Genomic DNA, 17,379 nt, shown 5'->3' with positions numbered 1-17,379 from the left:
ACATCTGCAGTGACTATTATGTAACATCCACACCAGACTTTATTCTGGAGAATTTCAAATATGCCAGTTTAGTACCAATACATTGTGCCCCCATAAAGTGTAGCGCCCCCATAGATTGTAGCACCCTCATACATTTTTCCTGGTGACACATACCCCGTAAATTGGTAAGTAGTCTCCCTGCTGCAATAATGCCAAACATCTGGCCGGTTACTGGGGTTTAGGCATCATGGGGCTCAGAAGGAGAGCAGAATTCACTGGATTTTATTTGAGGGAATGGGAGCTGTCGCTTTTCCAGAGTTTTTGTCCTACCAGTAAGGTGGGACCCACTCTAGTCCCAGTGACAGATGAAGAACCTGAGAGGGGGATGGTTTTGTGTGGGATAAATTAGGGGTTTTATTGGTAACATTTTGGGGTACATAATTTTTGATTGCTTCCAGAATAAGACTGGATCGCGGGTCTACACTGATCACTTATGTTGAAGTTTCCGTGTCAATCCCACAAAAATACAATTCAAACCAAATCCCCAACGGAACTACCCACCACAAAGAGGCAGACGGAGACACTTTGGAGTCCATTTGTCGTCTGCTCCGGTGGTCTCCATCTTTTTAGGTGTGCACAGATTTGTGGTCATCCACACTTGTGCACTAAAAAAAAGCCTAAAATGATGAGATGCCGCCAGAACAGAGATCAGTCCAAAGAGACTCCATTAGCCTCATAAGTGAGTGGCTCCATCTGGGTTTTTTGTCTGAATAGTGGTTTTGATGAATTTACACGGAAACCCCAACTTAATCGCTCAGCGTAGAGCACAGTACAAATGTGAGCCAAGTCTTATTCCGATTTTTTTGGAGGCAGAATGACGAAATAGACAGCAGTACCAGAATAGTTCTTTTTTTTTTTTTTTTGTGCCGTTCAATGTGTGATGCAAGCTTTATTCTTCAGGCTGGTGTGATTCCAGCGATACCAGATTTGTATATTTTTTTAGATTTTGCTGCTATTACTTATTTTTTGCGGGACAGTTTGCAGATTTTTTTGTATCATTTTGGGGCACATAGTAATTTTTGATGGCTTTTTATTCACATTTTTCAGACACAGAATGAACAAAAACTAGCAATTCAGTTCAGTTATTATATTTATTTTTTGCGCCGTGTGGTAAAAATGATAAGACCAATTTGTTAGTTGGGCGGTACGATTACAACGATACCAGATTTATATTTTTTATGATTTGCTATTTTTACACACTAAAAACAGTATTTTTCAAAAAAGAATTTGATTTTGCATCATCACATTCTGAGAGCTGTAACTTTTTTATTTTTTGCTGAATGAGCCATATTATGGCTTGTTTTTTTGCTAGACGGTTTGGCGTTTTTATTTAGATTTTTTTTACATATGAGTTTTTGATCGCTTTTTATTCACTTTTTTGTGAGTCAGTATGATGAAAAAGCATCATTTTTGGCGTGTTTTTTATTTATTATTTACGGCGTTCGTCAATAAATACCATGACAGTTTGATAGACTGTCAATACGTGGCAATACCAATTATGTGTACTTTTTTTGTTTATTTTTGTTTTCTTACAAATGCTGCATTTTGAGCAGCGAAACGGATTTTAGTGATTTGTGTGCACTTTTTTGAGTTTTTTTTTAACTTTTTTTACAAATTTTATTTCACTTTTTTTTACTTTTCCACAATGTCCCACTGTGGGACATGTGTAATTTTCACTGTGTATGCTTATCTCATACATTGCAGTACTCCTGTATTGCAGTGTATGGGACCTGACAGTGAGTCACTGAACTCACTGACTCTGTCTGTGAGATCCAGCATATTGCTGGATCTTACAGGCCACCATACCCTGGGATCATCACATGATCTCAGAGTACCAGAGTAACCATCGGGACCTGCGATTCTCATCACGGGGGTCTGGTGGTTACTAAGGGGGTCTTGTGATCCTCTTGTAACCACTTAAATAGCGCTGTAACGATTGAAAGTGGTATTTAAGGGGTTAATCGGCCTTGATTGACATCGAAACCGGCGAAAACTGGAGGGTGTCAGCTGTCATATACAGCTGACACCCGGGGGAATCGGTACCACTGGGCGGCGCTATTCACTTATGCCTCAGCGCTATGAAAGAGAGGCGCTATTCATTTATGCCTCAGCCCCAATTAAAGAGCAGCGTTGAGGCAGAAGTACCCTTAAATGACCGTGAAAATGCTTTAAAGTGGTCGTTAAGGGGTTAACATAAGCATCTCAATGAATGTTTCTCTTCTCTCTGTATATTTTAAAATATGGCAAGAAGTGCAATATTTTGTTTCTTAAAATTTTTCTTAGTAAATAGTTGGTGAATAAAATACTCTAGGAACATTTACCTCCGCAATGTATGACACGATGAAGAGAACAAGCACCATGGTCAAGATGTACCATCTCCAGTAATATGGAGTACACACAAGCTGAATAATGAATAAAGAGACACGAGTGAGCAATGATTTATACAAAAAATAATATTTAAAAATACATAAGGAATCAAACTGTTTTGATTTTTAATAAACAGGATAAGTTAAAATTTAGAAAATTAACATAATTTTGACAAATGTTATAATTAACCATATTGACACAGATTCTAACAAAATTTGTTTTAATTCAACAGGTGGCTTGTATGGATGTGAAATATATATTTGCATGTAATGGGTATTTAAAGGGAGTCTGTCATCAGATTTATGCTTCCCAATCTGAGGGTAACATAAAGTTATGATTTTCTGTCACTACTTTATCTGTCACAGATCTGCTAGGTATCTCAACGAAGTGCACCACTGACTGATAGATTGTATACTCTCCATAGGAAGAAAGCTGCTATTCAATGGTGAGGGGTAGAGATAGCAGGAGATCATGAATATCAAGGACTACACAGCAGCAGTTCATAATGAAGATACAGCAGAAAATGGTGTTTTATCAAAACTACAGCAAGGAGCCCAATAAGTGGCACATACTGAAATAAGGACCTCTGCCCCTACTTTTTTTGGTGTTGTCAGAAACAACAAAGACAAAAACTTAATGGTAGAGTATTTTAATAAAAGAAATTTTTTCTTACAGACACTGTTTTTTTTCCAACAGCAAATAAAAAAAGCCATCATATTTATCTTGTTTAGTTTCAGTTCACTTTTGGAAACTCTATTACAATGTTCTGTGACTAAGTATGAGTGGATCAGACAAAATTTGAATTCTCCTATTCACAAGCATTTTCTCATGAAATTCAATTTGCAGAGAAGTTAATTGTTGTGAATTTAATGTCCTTTATTATGTTCTGGGTTCTCTCCAGACCCTAGTGTCATGGGTATGTCAGAAGTGACAGACAGTCATCCTGGGTATATAAATACCTGGTGTGTCTGAGAGGGAGTTGCCAGCTATATTCATTTCTACTTGTGAGGCTTAGCAGGAACAGTACTTCGTCCTCTCTGGAGCTTGAGGCCGTGTGCATATTTGGAATCATCTAAAGCTAAGCTATTTACCCCTGTTTGTCTACCTTTGTTGTCTATAGAGTTTAGTGGAGGTTGACTAGTGCTCATCTTCTCTTATCCCTAGCCGTAGTCTTACGCTAGGAAAAGTCAGGGTCGAGGTACGCGTGTGGCGATTGCTGAAGAGGCACAATAGGGACGATAGTTGAGACAGGGTGACGCTAGACCAGACAAGGAGGTCTCCACTTCCCCCTTTCCATAGTGTCTGGGCTTCCTTTCCCTTTTCCCTCTGTGTTGCACTAAGTCTTTCCCACACCCGGTGTGACATTATAGCTGGCCAAGCATGTTTTGAAAAGTAAAAAGAAAAAAAAAGCTGACATTTTTTTTTCTTTGTGTGTGTTTGGGCGTGCACTTTTTTTCCTTTCTCCCTTAAAATGGGTTCAGTTGCAGAGCTCTCAGGACAGTTCCGCCGTCTGTCTCTGGAGGTGAATGACCTCCGGTGTGAGGTTTAGCAGCTGCATCAGTGGTTACAGGTCGCCGATGTGGGGGTCTCTGCAGGTAGGAATGTCCAGCCTGACCTCAAGGTTGCCCTCCCAGACAGGTTTTCAGGAGGTAGGGACAAGTATTTTGTATTTAAGGAGGCATGAAAATTGTATTTAAAACTTTGTCCCTACTCCTCCGGTAATGAGGAGCAATGAGTTGGTATTGTGATCTCTGTAATTCAGGGTGATCCTCAGTCATGGGCGTTTTTATTACTCCAGGACTCGGTTTGTCTCCAGTCTGTGGAGGGGTTTTTCGAAGCTCTGGCCCTCATCTATGATGACCCTGACCGAGTCTCTTTGGCTGAGTCTAGGCTACATCGCCTTCAGCAGGGGAATCAGTCAGTGGAAATGTACAGTTTGGAATTCCGTAGATGGGCAACGGATTTCAAATGGAATGACTCAGCCCTTAGAAGTCAATTTTGTGAGGGGCTTACTGAAACGTTGAAAGATGCCTTGGCAGTATATGAAACCCCTCAGTCCTTGGGGGCTGCCATGTCATTGGCTATATGTCTTGAAAGACGCCTTCGGGATAGACGGGTGAGACGACCTTCTCCGGGTCCTTCTTATCGGGGTTGTGTACCTCTGCCAGGGGAGCTGTCTTGGGGTGAACCAGTACTGGGGGAAGTGGAGGAACCCAGTTAGGGGGTGTCTCTGCATCATATATCTCCCCAGAGATTCGCAAGAAAAAAGGCATATTTTTTTTTGTGAGAAAGGGACATTTTGTTGGGACCTGTCCTTCAATTTCTAAACAAAAGGAGACTCGATTAACTATTGGTGGTCTGGAGTTGGATAAACAAGGCGTGCATTTGTGGCCAAATTGCAGTGCCAGCTTTGTACTGACAGCAGAGGTGGTGCTAGAGAGCAGAACCGAAAAAAATTCTGTGTTTGTTGACAGTGGAGCTGGAGTCAGCATGGTTGATGCTGAGTTTGTGTAAACACTATTGGTTTTGCTGCTGTGTTGTAGCTGCACCTTTTCCCAACTTTGCCATTGACTCAGCGCCACTTGCACAGAAAGCATTTACTCAGATTGTACATAATGTAAAACTGAGGGTGGGGTCAGTTCATTGTGAAATCATCCCTTGCTATGTTCTGGACAATCATCCCTCTCTGATTGTCTTGGGTATACCTTGGCTAAACATAATCCATTTGTGGATTGGCAAGCCGGGGAAGATTATTGAATGGGGAGATTACTGCCATGAGAACTGTCTAGATATTTCTATTGCTACTGTCTCTATGGAAATATTACCTGCTTTTATGTCTGGTTTTGAGGATGTTTTTTCTGAGAAGGGGTGTCAGGATTTCCCTCCTCATCGTGCTTATGACTGTCCTATTAACCTGACCCCCGGAGCTAAACTACCGAAGTCCAGACTGTATAATCTTTCAGGCCCTGAGAGACAAGCCATGAAGGATTTAATTGTGGAAAGTCTGGAGAAGGGACATATCAGACCCTCATCTTCACCCGTGGCGGCAGGGTTCTACTTGGTGAAGAAAAAAGATGGCGGCCTACGTCCCTGTTTAGATTTCTGGAAATTAAATCAAATTACCATCCATGATCCATACCCTCTTCTGATTCCAGATTTGTTCATCCAGGTTTTAGGAGCTAAGGCATTCTCCAAGTTGGATTTAAGGGGAGCCTACAACCTGGTTAGAATCAGAGAAGGGGACGAATGGAAAACAGTGTTCAATACCCCGGAAGGACATTTCGAGAGTCTGGTTATGCCTTTTGGTTTGACCAATCCACCTGTGGTATTCCAACATTTCAGAAATGATATTTTCCATCATTTGATGGGGAGGTTTGTGGTGGTCTATCAGGACGATATTTTGGTTTATTCACCTGATTTTGAGACTCATAGGGGGCATGTTAAGCAGGTGCTCCAGATATTAAGGGATTACAAACTTTATGCCAAACTAGAAAAATTAGTTTTCACTGTTCAGGAGGTGCAGTTCTTGGAGTACTTGTTGACATCTTCAGGTTTTCGGATGGATCTGGAGAAAAAAACGTGCAGTCCTTGACTTGGAACGTCCCGAGAACCTGAAGGCTCTACAACATTTTCTGGGCTATACTAATTTTTACAGCAAATTCATCCAAAATTACTCTGTTATAGTGAAACCCCTTACTGACATGACTAAGAAGGGGTCTGATTTTTCCAAATGGTCGGATGCTTCCCTCCAGGCTTTTTCTTCCTTAAAGAATCATTTTGCTACTGCACCTATACTCAGTCAACCCAATGTTTCTCAACCCTTTATTGTGGAGCTCGATGCTTCGGATGTCGGGGTTGGGGCTTTGTTGTCTCAGGGTTCATCCCCGGTAAATGGCGTCCATGCGCCTTCTTTTCGAAAAAAATTGTCCTCAGCTGAGAGAAATTATGATATGGGTAATAGGGAACTGGTGTTCGAGGAATGACGACATTGGTTGGAGGGGGCTGCCCATCCTATTACTGTTATTACTGACCATAAGAACCTGTCATATCTCCAGTCAGCTAAACGTCTCAATCCTAGGCAAGCCAGATGGTCCCTGTTTTTTACTAGGTTCAATTTTGTTGTCACTTTTCGTCCAGGGGTCAAAAATGTCAAGGCTGATGCTTTGTCCCAGAGCTCCCCTGGTGGTGGTGACCATGAGAACCCTGCCCCGATATTACAGAAAGGGGTAGTCATTTTGGCACTTTATTCTGAACTGGAGGGTGAGGTGTTGGAGGCTCAGGGGGACACTCCTGCCTCCTGCCCTTCGGGAAAGTTATTTGTACCATCTGATCTGCGGCGCAAAGTAATCAAGGAACATCATAACTCTGTGCTTGCTGGGCATCTAGGTGGTAAGCAACCGCAGACCTCCTCTCTTGTCATTTTTGGTGGCCGGGGATGCATTGGGATGTGATTGAACACATAGCTGCTTGCAGTATTTGCGCGCGTTCTAAGGTTTCGAATTCCTGTCGGTCTGGTACTCTTCTTCCGCTACCTATCCCTAGTAGGCCATGAACACACTTGTCCATGGATTTTGTTACTGACCAACCGGTTTCTGCAGGCAAAATGATGGTTTTGGTGGTAGTAGATAGATTCAGTAAAATGGTTCACTTCGTCGCATTACCTGCACTTCTAAATGCCAAGACACTCATGTTCAAAAATGAGATTGTGAAGCTTCACGGGGTTCCCTCCAATGTGGTGTCTGATCAGGGTACCCAGTTTGTTTCCAAGTTCTGGAAGGCATTCTGTTCTTGACTAGGCGTGCAACTGTCCTTTTCCTCTGCCTTCCACCCTCAGTCGAATGATCAGACCGAGCATGTCAATCAGAACTTGGAGACCTACCTCGGGTGTTACCTCTCCGAAAATAAGGAGGATTGGGCATCCTACTTACCGCTGGCAGAATTTGCCATCAATAATCATCTTTAAGAATCCACTGGCTGGTCACCGTTCTTCGCTGCATACGGTTATCATCCACAGTTCGGTACCTTCAGTGTGGGATGAGCTTCAGGAGTTCCTGAGGAGGAACGGTTTGCTTCGTCGCTCTCCTTGGTATGGCAGGTTGTTCTGAGTAATTTAAAGACCATGCGAGACAGGTTTAAATGTATGGCTGACGAAAAACACTTGCCAAGTCCGGACCTGAATGTGAATGACTTTGTGTGGTTGTCTACCAGGAATATAAGATTGAAAGTTCCTTATTGGAAGCTGGGACCTAGGTTTATTGGTCCCTATAAAATAACCACCGTCATTAACCCAACAGCATTTTGTCTTGAACTTCCTCAGGCCCTTAAGGTCCACAATGTGTTCCACAGGTCCTTACCCAAAAGGTATGTGGAACCTCTTGAGCCCTCACCTTTACCACTGCCACCTGTAATGGTTAATGGTAATTTGGAGTTCCAGATTTTGAGGATTGTAGATTCTCATCTCTAACGTCATTCTCTACAATAATTGGTGCACTGGAAAGGCTTTGGTCCAGAGGAGAAGATGTGGGTTTCAGCATCAGAGGTGATCGCTCCCAGATTGGTTCGCTCATTCCACACCTCTTTTCCTGAGAAACCCGGTCCTGAGTGTCTGAAGGCTACTCGTAGAGGGGGGGAGGGTACTGTCACGGGTATGTCAGAAGTGACAGACAGTCGTCCTGCAGTTGGTTGCAGGGGATCTCTATATTTGGCATTGCAGACAGCTTCAAAGATGAGAGGCTGTCTTTAAGACCTAGCAGCCACCTCCCTCTGGTTAATTAGCTCTCTGGCCTGGGTCTATAAATACCTGGTGTGTCTGAGAGGGAGTTGCCGGCTATATTCATTTCTGTTTGTGAGGCTTAGCAGGAGCAGTACTTCATCCTCTCTGGAGCTTGAGGCCGTGTGCATATTTAGAGTCATCTAAAGCTAAGCTATTTACCCCTGTTTTGTCTATCCTTGTTGTCTATAGAATCTACCCTTGTTGTCTAGTGCTCATCTCCTCCCATCCCTAGTCGTAGCCTTACTCCAGGAAAAGTCAGGGTGAGGCAAGCATGTGGCGATTGCTGAAGAGGCAATATAGGGACGATAGTTGAAACAGGGTGACACTAGACTAGACTGGGAGGTTTCCACTTCCGCTTTTCTCTAGTGTCTGGGCTCCCTTTCCCTTTTCCCTCTGTGCTACACTAAGTCTTTCCCACACCTGTCGTGACACCTAGACCATAATAAACATAAGAAAAATCCTAAAACACCAGTTACTGCTCTCCTCTCCAGCCTCTGCATTGACATGGCCTAGGGCAGTTAGCACAAGCATGTGTAAGGTCATGATATGATATGCGCCATAACCTTCCTGGGACTCATCAGTGCCGGAATTACCAGCCTGGTAGATCCGAGGATTCAGCGATTGCAGTGGTGATAAGAAGATGTGACGAGGACAGCGAGAGCAGGGGGCGAGAGAGGGGAGCGGTATGGTGAGCAAAAGTTTTTTATTATTTTAATTTTAACCTTTGATTGTCTTTTTTTTTAACAATTTTGTTGAACAAGTGTGAATGTAAATGACATAAAATTCATTTTTGCGAATGCATACTTTATGTAATATTCAAATAGAATTCAGTTCCACTCAAATTTATTCGCTCATCTCTCTTGCTGGGAAGAATAGTTGCGCATGAAGCAATAATTTATCAACCAAAATGATAGACACCAAGATGTCACAAAACTGTCTTTTATAGTGAAAGGGTCCAGGACTACTCCACAGTTTATGTTACAGCTAGCAACCATGATGAAGATATGAACCAAACATTTTCTGCATGATATTTATTTACTATATTTATATCTATTTTCATATTTAAATGAAAAATAATGAAATCAATGCCTTTATATATTGAGTTAGTTGCTTACTTATTAATCTCTATAAAGTAAAATCGATGCTCATACATTAATTTGTGCGTTGTCTATCTTTATAGCTAATGAGAGCAGCAATATTGAGTTGTAATGCTTAATGAAACAGATACAAGAAAATTAAAGTATTATGTGGAGTCCTACCATACACTGAAAACAGATACTTGCAAAATAAAATGAGATTTGAGCTTTTATCGTATATACAATCTAAAATATTTTACCTGCATACCAGTGTATATTCTCTCAATATCAGCAAAGAAGACAAACAGAAAAGCCACAATTTGCATTACGATCAAAAAAGACAATATATCTGAAAAAAAAAATAGGGCAATAAACATGTGTGTATAAAAAATTGTGGAAGGTATGTCTTGCAAGTAATACCTAATAAATATTAGGCATGTTTGTTAGGCAAATATTAGGCATGTTTATTAGGCAAACGCTGCATATGAAGCAGCTGTCTAACAGCCATGACACATGCAGCCTTGGTGGCTCAAACATAGATGCCGGGCACACCGCAAACACTCGGCGAGCACCCGAGCATGCTCAATTAAAGGGTTAAACGAGCACGCTCAATCATCACTAGCACACACCTTTTAATGAACCAGGCGAGATGTGCACCTCACCACAAATCTTATTCCAATGCATATTGGAGTAAGATTTGTGGTGTATCAAACGCAGCCACTCATCATGAATTTGAACAGCAAGGGTCGCCACACCCCGCCACACCTTGGCCCACGTTGTCAGAGATGGGCGATAAATATCTATACACATGTGGTCAAAATTGTTGGTACCCCCGTTTAATGAAAAAAAAAACACAATAGTCACAGAAATAACTTGAATCTGACAAAAGTAATAATAAATTAAAAATCTATGAAAATGAACAAATGAAAGTCAGTCATTGCTTTTCAACCCTGCTTCCACAGAATTTAAAAAAAAATTAAACTCATGAAAAAGGCCTGGACAGAAATGATGGTACTCTTTACTTAATATTTTGTTGAACAACCTGTCGACGCCATCACTGCAATAAAACGATTCCTGTAACTGTCAATGAGACTTCTGCACCTCTCGACAGGTATTTTGTCCCACTCCTCATGAGCAAACTGCTCCAGTTGTCTCATGTTTGAAGTTTACCTTTTCAAGACGGCATGTTTCAGCTCTTTCTAAAGATGCTCAATAGGATTTAGGTCAGGGCTCATAGAAGGCCACTTCAGAATAGTCCAATATTTTCCTCTTAGCCATTCTTGGATATTTTTAGCTGTGTGTTTTGGGTCATTATCCTATTGCAAGACCCATGACCTGTGACTGAGACCAAGCTTTCTGACACTGGGCAGCACATTTCTCTCTAGAATCCCTTGATAGTCTTGAGATTTCATTGTATCCTGCATAGATTCAAGACACCCTGTGCCAGATGCAGCAAAGCAGCCCCAGAACATAACAAAGCCTCCTCCATGTTTCATAGTAGGGAAAGGGTTCTTTACTTGATAAGCTTAATTTTTCCATCTGTGAACATAGGGCTGATATGCCTTGCCAAAAACTTCTATTTTTGTCTCATCTGTCCATAGGACATACTCCCAGAAGCTTTGTGGCTAGTCAACATGTAGTTTGGCAAATTTCAGTCTGGATTTTTTATGATTTTTTTTTCAATAATTGAGTTCTCCTTGGTCGTCTCCCATGAAGTCCACTTTGGATCAAACAACGACGGATAGAGCGATCTGACACTGATGTTCCTTGAACTTGAAGTTCACCTTTAATCTCTTTAGAAGTTATCCTGGGCTCTTTTGATACCATTCATATTATCCATCTCTTTGATTTGTCATCAATTTTCCTCCTGTGACCACGTCCAGGGAGGTTAATTACAGTCCCATGATTCTTAATTAAACTGTAGTCACAAGAATATCAAGCTGCTTGGAGATGGTCTTACAACCTTTACCTTTAACATGCTTGTCTATAATTTTCTTTCTAATCTCCTGAGACAACTCTTTCCTTTTCTTCCTCTGGTCCATGTTGAGTGCGGTACACACCATGTCACCAAACTGCACAGTGAGTATCTGTAGCCCTAGATACAGACCCACTGACTGATTACAAGATTGTAAACACCTGTGATGCTAATTAGTGGACACAACTTGATTAAACATGTCCCTTTTGTCACATTATTTTCAGGGGTACCATCATTTCTGTCCAGGCCTATTTCATGAGTTTAATTTTTTTAAAAATTTTGTGGAAGCAGGGTTGAAAAGCAATGTCTGACTTTCATTTGTTCATTTTCATAGATTTTTAATTTATTGTTACTTTGTTCAAGTTATTTCTGTGACCGTTGTGGGTTTTTCTATCATTAAATGAGGGGTACCAACAATTTTGACCACGTGTGTATATATAGAGTAACACAGTAATTTTAACATTTAGCATTTTTTCATGTTATACTCAAACTTAAATGTATTTTATTGGGATTTTATGTGATATGCAAACACAAAGTAGCAAGTAATTGTAAATTTAAAAAAAAAATGATATATAGTTTTCTAAATATTATAAAAATAGAAATCTGAAAAATTTGATGTGCCTTTGTCTTCAGCCCCCCATATTCTGATACCCCTAAATAAAATCCTTAGCGACCAATTGCCTCCAGAAGTCACATGATTAGTAAATTAAGTCCATTTCTGTATAATTTATTTTCAGTATAGCTACAGCAGTTCTGTGAAGGCCACAGAGATTTGATAATGATCATGAAAACCAAGAAACAAAACAGACAGGTCAGGGTTAAAGTTGCAAAGAAGAATGGGCAAAAATGTCAGCCTCTAAATGTGCAAAGCTGGTAGAAACATGCCCCAAAACACTTTCAGCAGTAATTACAGTGAAAAGTGGTCCTATAAAAATATTGACTCAGGAGAACTGAATACAAATACAGGTCACAATGTTCAGATTTGTATTTTCTAATTATTTAGAAAACCATTCATAATTGCCCTTACACTTCACAAATACTTTCTACTTTGTATTGGTATATCACAAAAAATCCTAATAAAATACTTTAAAGTTTGTGAGTGTAATGTGAAAAAATGTTGAAAAGTTCATGTGCTATGAATACTTTTTCAAGGCACTGTATCTAAATACAGTTGAAACCAGAAGTTTACATACACTATATAAAAAGACACATGTGGATGTTTTTCTCAATATCTGACATGAAATCAGAATAAACCTTTACCATAATCGTTGAAGTATAAATTTGAGCTAGCGATAGTGAAAAAGGAATCGGGAAAAAGTGTTTTTTGTATATAGATAAAAACTTTTATTGAATGAGACAAGTAGAATTTAAAAATATTCGTTAAAAGGCACCTTAAAAACATAGTGATACACAATGATATTAAAGGGGGGAGGGGAATTACCATAATTTTAAATATTTGCCAAATGCCAGAATAATGAGAGAGAGAGAATGTTTTAAGGCATTTTTATTACTTACAGCAAAGTCAAACGTTTACATACACTAAGATTACTATGCCTTACTATATACAGCAGGTCTATCTATATACAGCAGGTGAAATAAGTATTGAACATGTCACCAATTTTCTAAGTAAATATATTTCTAAAGATGCTATTATCATGGAATTCTCCCCAGATGTCAGTAACAACCCATCCAATAGACACAGGCAAATAAATCAAACCTTAGATGTCCATAAATTATGTGCAATAATGAGAAATTACACAGGCAAAAAGTATTGAACACACTTTCTGAAATTTAACTAATGCTACAAAAGCCTTTGTTGGTGATGACAGCTTCAAGGCGTCTCTTGTATGGAGAAAATAATCACATGCAAGTGTGATTTTGGCCCATTATTCCTCAGAAACACTCATCAAGTCCTGAAGGTTCTGTGGGCTTCCTCTTTGAACTCAGAGCATTAGTTCCTTTTCTTTCTCTGAAACCAATTAAGAGTTTCATTGGCTGAGTGTTTGTAAACATTGTCTTGCTGAAATGTCCACCCTCATTTCATCTTAATTATCCTTGTAGATCGCAGCAGATTTTTTTCAAGAATGTCTGGGTACATTTTTCCATTCATACTTCTTTCAATTATATGAAATTTGCCAGTACCGTATGCTGAAAAACAGTCTCACACCATGATGTTCCCACCACCAAACTTCACTGTTGGTATGGTGTTTTTGGGGTAATATGCAGTGCATTTTGGAGTCCTGACATGGTGTATTCTAGGTTCCAAAGAGTTCACCTTTGGTCTCATCTGACCAGACTATATTTCACAATCTTGTCTAAATGTTGTTGAGAAAACTTTAAAAGCGCTTGAACATGCTTTTTCTTCAGCAATGGAGTCTTGCGTGGTTAGTGTGCATATAGGCCACAGAGGTTGAATGTATTACTTTTATTTATGGTGTTTTTGGTGAATTTTAGTGATAAGCGAGCATGCTCGCCACTGCTCGGTACTTGCCCGAGCATCTCACTGCATAGCGTCACTGGGTCTATATAAGACCTGGTGACCATATGCTCATCACAGTGTACCAGGCAGAATAGGGAGAGCTGCTGAGTGAGGGAGAGAATTGTTGCTTGTTTTACTCAGGTATTCCACAACAAGATATATATCTAAACTAACAGTCCTTCTGAGGACCAATCCAGCTGCATATATTACTGGTGAGGGTGATAGCAGGGGTTAGGCAGGCAGGGTTTGTAGACAGTGCATACAGCACAATAGTGTCCATTGCACCTTCTATCTGCTGCAGCTGTTACAGATATCCATAGTCTAGATATAAGGGCTATTTTTTTTGCTCTTAATCCTCATTATTTGCTTAAAAAGCAGTACTCCAATTTTCTGCTAAATTAGCTTGTTAGCAGAATACACGCAGATTTTTGGGATTTTATTCACACTGCTGTATTGTGTAAGCAGAGAAAGTTCTCCATCCTCACACGTGATCCCATATTACTCCAGTAATAACCTTGAAATTTTTTTGAGTATGCCAAATATTCCACTCCATTTAAAGTCTGCCATCTGTGTTTTGTTGAACCTATTCACACTTGGTCACTGACCAATACCATACTAGAAGGCCACTTCCTAAAACCGTGGTCATCACATCTGATCCCATATTACTGCCGTAATAATACAGACATTTTGTGGAGCGTGCCAAATATTCAACTCCATTCATAGTCTGCCATCTGTGTTTTGTTGAACCTATTCACACTTGGTCACTAACCAATACTATACTACATGGCCACAGCGCAAAACTGTGGTTGTCACTAGTGTTGAGCATTCCGATACTGAAATATCAGGTATCGGCCGATATTCGCGGCATCGGAATTCGGATACTTAATTCCGATACATTTAGAATATCATATACCGGAATCGGAAGTTCCCATAATGCAATGAGCCAGTTTCATTTTATTCAGCCAATGAGGATCCTAAGAAGTGTGGGCACATCCTGTTAGGCATGTAGGCATGTTAACTAATGGCATGGCTGTGATTGGCTGCTGAAATGATGTCATGATGCACTATAAAAGCCGCTGCCGCCATTTTGAGCTCACTCTGCTGTGAATTCAGTTAGGGATAGGATGCTGTTGTTCTGAGGGACAGTTTTAGCTACCTATTTGCTCTATTCTGCTTTACCCAAGCTACTTTATAAATCAGTGTGCCTTGCAGAGCTAGTGCATAGTTCTCTGTGCTGTTCACCGCTGTCTGCAAGGTCTGTGTGTGTGAGTGCAGCTCACACTGTAGTGTGTGCTTCAGCCAAGTCTGGTTGTAGTGCGCTCAGTGTGCATCACTGCCTCATACATTGTCCTTTTTTGCTAATTGATCATTTTTACTGATTTCTCCTATTAGTGTGGTGGTTCCATCCGTATTCAGCTACATTGGTTCCAAACACACTATATAGGGGTAGATAGAGGAGCCTTTCTGCAGCATTGTGCCCTGCAGCCCCAGCCAGATTAGTATTAGCCTATTTTTTGTAGCCTCATCTATTGCATTGTAGGTTACCTTCCTGCATTGTAATAGCTACAAAAAGTTTGTGATACTATCGGTATTACATCTTTGGGCACATCCAGTGTCTTTTTGTGACAAAAAAAACCTAAATAAAGTTCACCAAACACTCCACTTTACAGTTGTGTAGGCCACATGAGCTCATATTAAAGTCTAGTCCACACTTTATAAAATTAGTGTTTCTTATACCTGTTAGCAGCTGTTCAGGAATAAGCACACTAAGCCCTTAGTACTTTTCTGCCTATCTTTATCAGTCTTCCAAGATGAAGAAGGCAGGGAGTAAGGCATGTGGTCGTGGTCGTGGGCGTGGAGTTTCTGCAGGGAGAGGACGTGAGGATTCTGTGCCTGCAGGGAGAGGACGTGGGGATTCTGTGCCTGCTGTGGGCACCAGTGACTCAGCATTCCCCAGTTTTACCAGGGAACAGTCCTTTATGCGCAGCTTTGTAGGAGCTAGCCGTACCCCACTGCTGTGGGAGGACCAAATTGAAGCCGTTGTAGGATGGATGGCAGCTAACGTATCAACTTCAATTAGTTCCAGATCCTCTCAGGTCCTGAGCACTGAGGAGCACCCATCTGTCTCTTCACCACCTGCAGTCAGAGAGCCCTGGACAGGTGCCATCTCTACTTCTGTTCTCTGAATCTCTTGGCTTGGAAAGAAGGGGCCAGCCAAGCAGAATTCAAGAATTTGAAGAAGAGGTAGTATGCAGTGATGCGCAACCGTTTTGTCTCTCAGAATCTGAAGAGGCGGGTGGGCCAGTGCCTATGGTCAGCAGCACACCTCAGAACGCATCTGATGATGAGACTTAGGTGCCACTTTCTGGTGCGTACTGTGCTGTCGAGACTACCCAGGAGAAGCAGTTGTTTGAAGAGGGTGGTGCAGATGATGAGGTCCTTGACCCATCATGGCGTGAGGGACAGGAAGATGGTGGGAGCAGCTCTCAGGAAAAGATTCCCCGAACGGCCCAAAAAGGAGGGAGAGGGAGGGGGCAGACTTGGTTGCCTGTAGCCTCCACTTCGGCACCCATTAGGAGCATGGCTCTTCCAAAATCCAAAGCGGGCACTCCCAAGACTTGCAGTGCCTGGTCCTTTTTTTGACACAGTTGCAGATGACATTTGCTTTGTCAAATGCAAGCTGTGTAATCAGAAGGTGAAAAGAGGGAAAAGTGTCAGCAACCTCAATACCACAAATATGTGGAAACATGTGCGGACCAAGCACGTGGTGGAGCTACAAAAACACATTGAAGACCTAGGCCAACCTACAGCGCCACCTACCACCTCTTCAGCTCGTGTTGTAGCCTCTTCCTCCAGCTCACACACAGCTGATTCGGCTTCCTCACAGGATCACCATGGAAGAACCTCTGGCACTGTTGTACAGAGACACAGTGTAATTCCACCCACAGCACCACTTTCCCTGTCATCCTCACACTCCCAGGCCAGTCTACATCGATCGTTAGCACAGGCATGGGAGAAAAGGCACCCATACTCGGCATACCACCCCTGAGCACAGGCTCTGAATGCTGGCATTGCTAAACTACTGGCCCTTGAAATGCTATCATTCAGGCTGGTGGAGACTGACACCTTCCGTAACTTTATGGCATTGGCAGTCCCACAATACAACGTGCCCAGTCACTTTTATTTCAGCCGGCAAGCCATCCCTGCCCTGCAATAGCATGTGGAGGGAAAAATTAAACATGTGCTACAAAACGCCATCAGTAGCAAGGTCCACCTGACCACCGATGCGTGGACCAGTAAGCATGGACAGGGACGATACCTTTCCCTCACTGCCCATTGGGTAAATGTTGTGGAGCCGGGTACAGATCTTGAGAGTGGCACTGTACGTGTTCTGCCAACTCCAAGTATTGCAGGAATCCAGTCTGTACACATTGACTCCTCCTCATACTCCAGTTCCTCTGAATCAGTGCTGCAGGAGCCATCACGGCCTACCTCCACATCGACCCGTGAATGGTTACCTGTTATGATGACCGATATGAGCACAGCCGTGGCCAAACGTCAACAGGCCGTATTAAAATTAATTTCTTTCGGGAATCAAAGCCACACAGCGCAGGAGCTCTGGAATGCCATCAAGCAGCAGAGCGACGTGTGGTTTGTGCCAGCGAATCTC

At 41.6% G+C, this 17,379-nt stretch overlaps 1 protein-coding gene across 4 annotated transcripts in view; it reads right to left on the bottom strand.

Annotated features, from left to right (window-relative positions):
• Window positions 1–17,379, bottom strand: part of LOC141259330 (probable cation-transporting ATPase 13A4) — a 1,218,891-nt gene that overhangs the window by 66,274 nt on the left and 1,135,238 nt on the right. For 2 of the 4 annotated variants that reach the window (XM_073675148.1, XM_073675147.1), the window contains exons 28-29: window positions 9,516–9,604; window positions 2,361–2,441 (exon numbers count right to left, since the gene is read on the bottom strand). In XM_073675148.1, the coding sequence (XP_073531249.1) occupies window positions 2,361–2,441; window positions 9,516–9,604 (170 nt within the window). The remainder of the gene's footprint in view (window positions 1–2,360; window positions 2,442–9,515; window positions 9,605–17,379) is intronic. The other 2 variants (XM_073675149.1, XM_073675150.1) reach the window with 2 other exon arrangements.

The sequence above is a fragment of the Phyllobates terribilis genome, unplaced genomic scaffold, assembly GCF_046119375.1.
Source record: "Phyllobates terribilis strain yellow unplaced genomic scaffold, ASM4611937v1 Scaffold_3__8_contigs__length_932513732, whole genome shotgun sequence".
In the NCBI taxonomy this organism is placed as follows: Eukaryota; Metazoa; Chordata; class Amphibia; order Anura; family Dendrobatidae; genus Phyllobates; species Phyllobates terribilis.
This window is presented reverse-complemented; position numbering and strand designations above follow the sequence as displayed.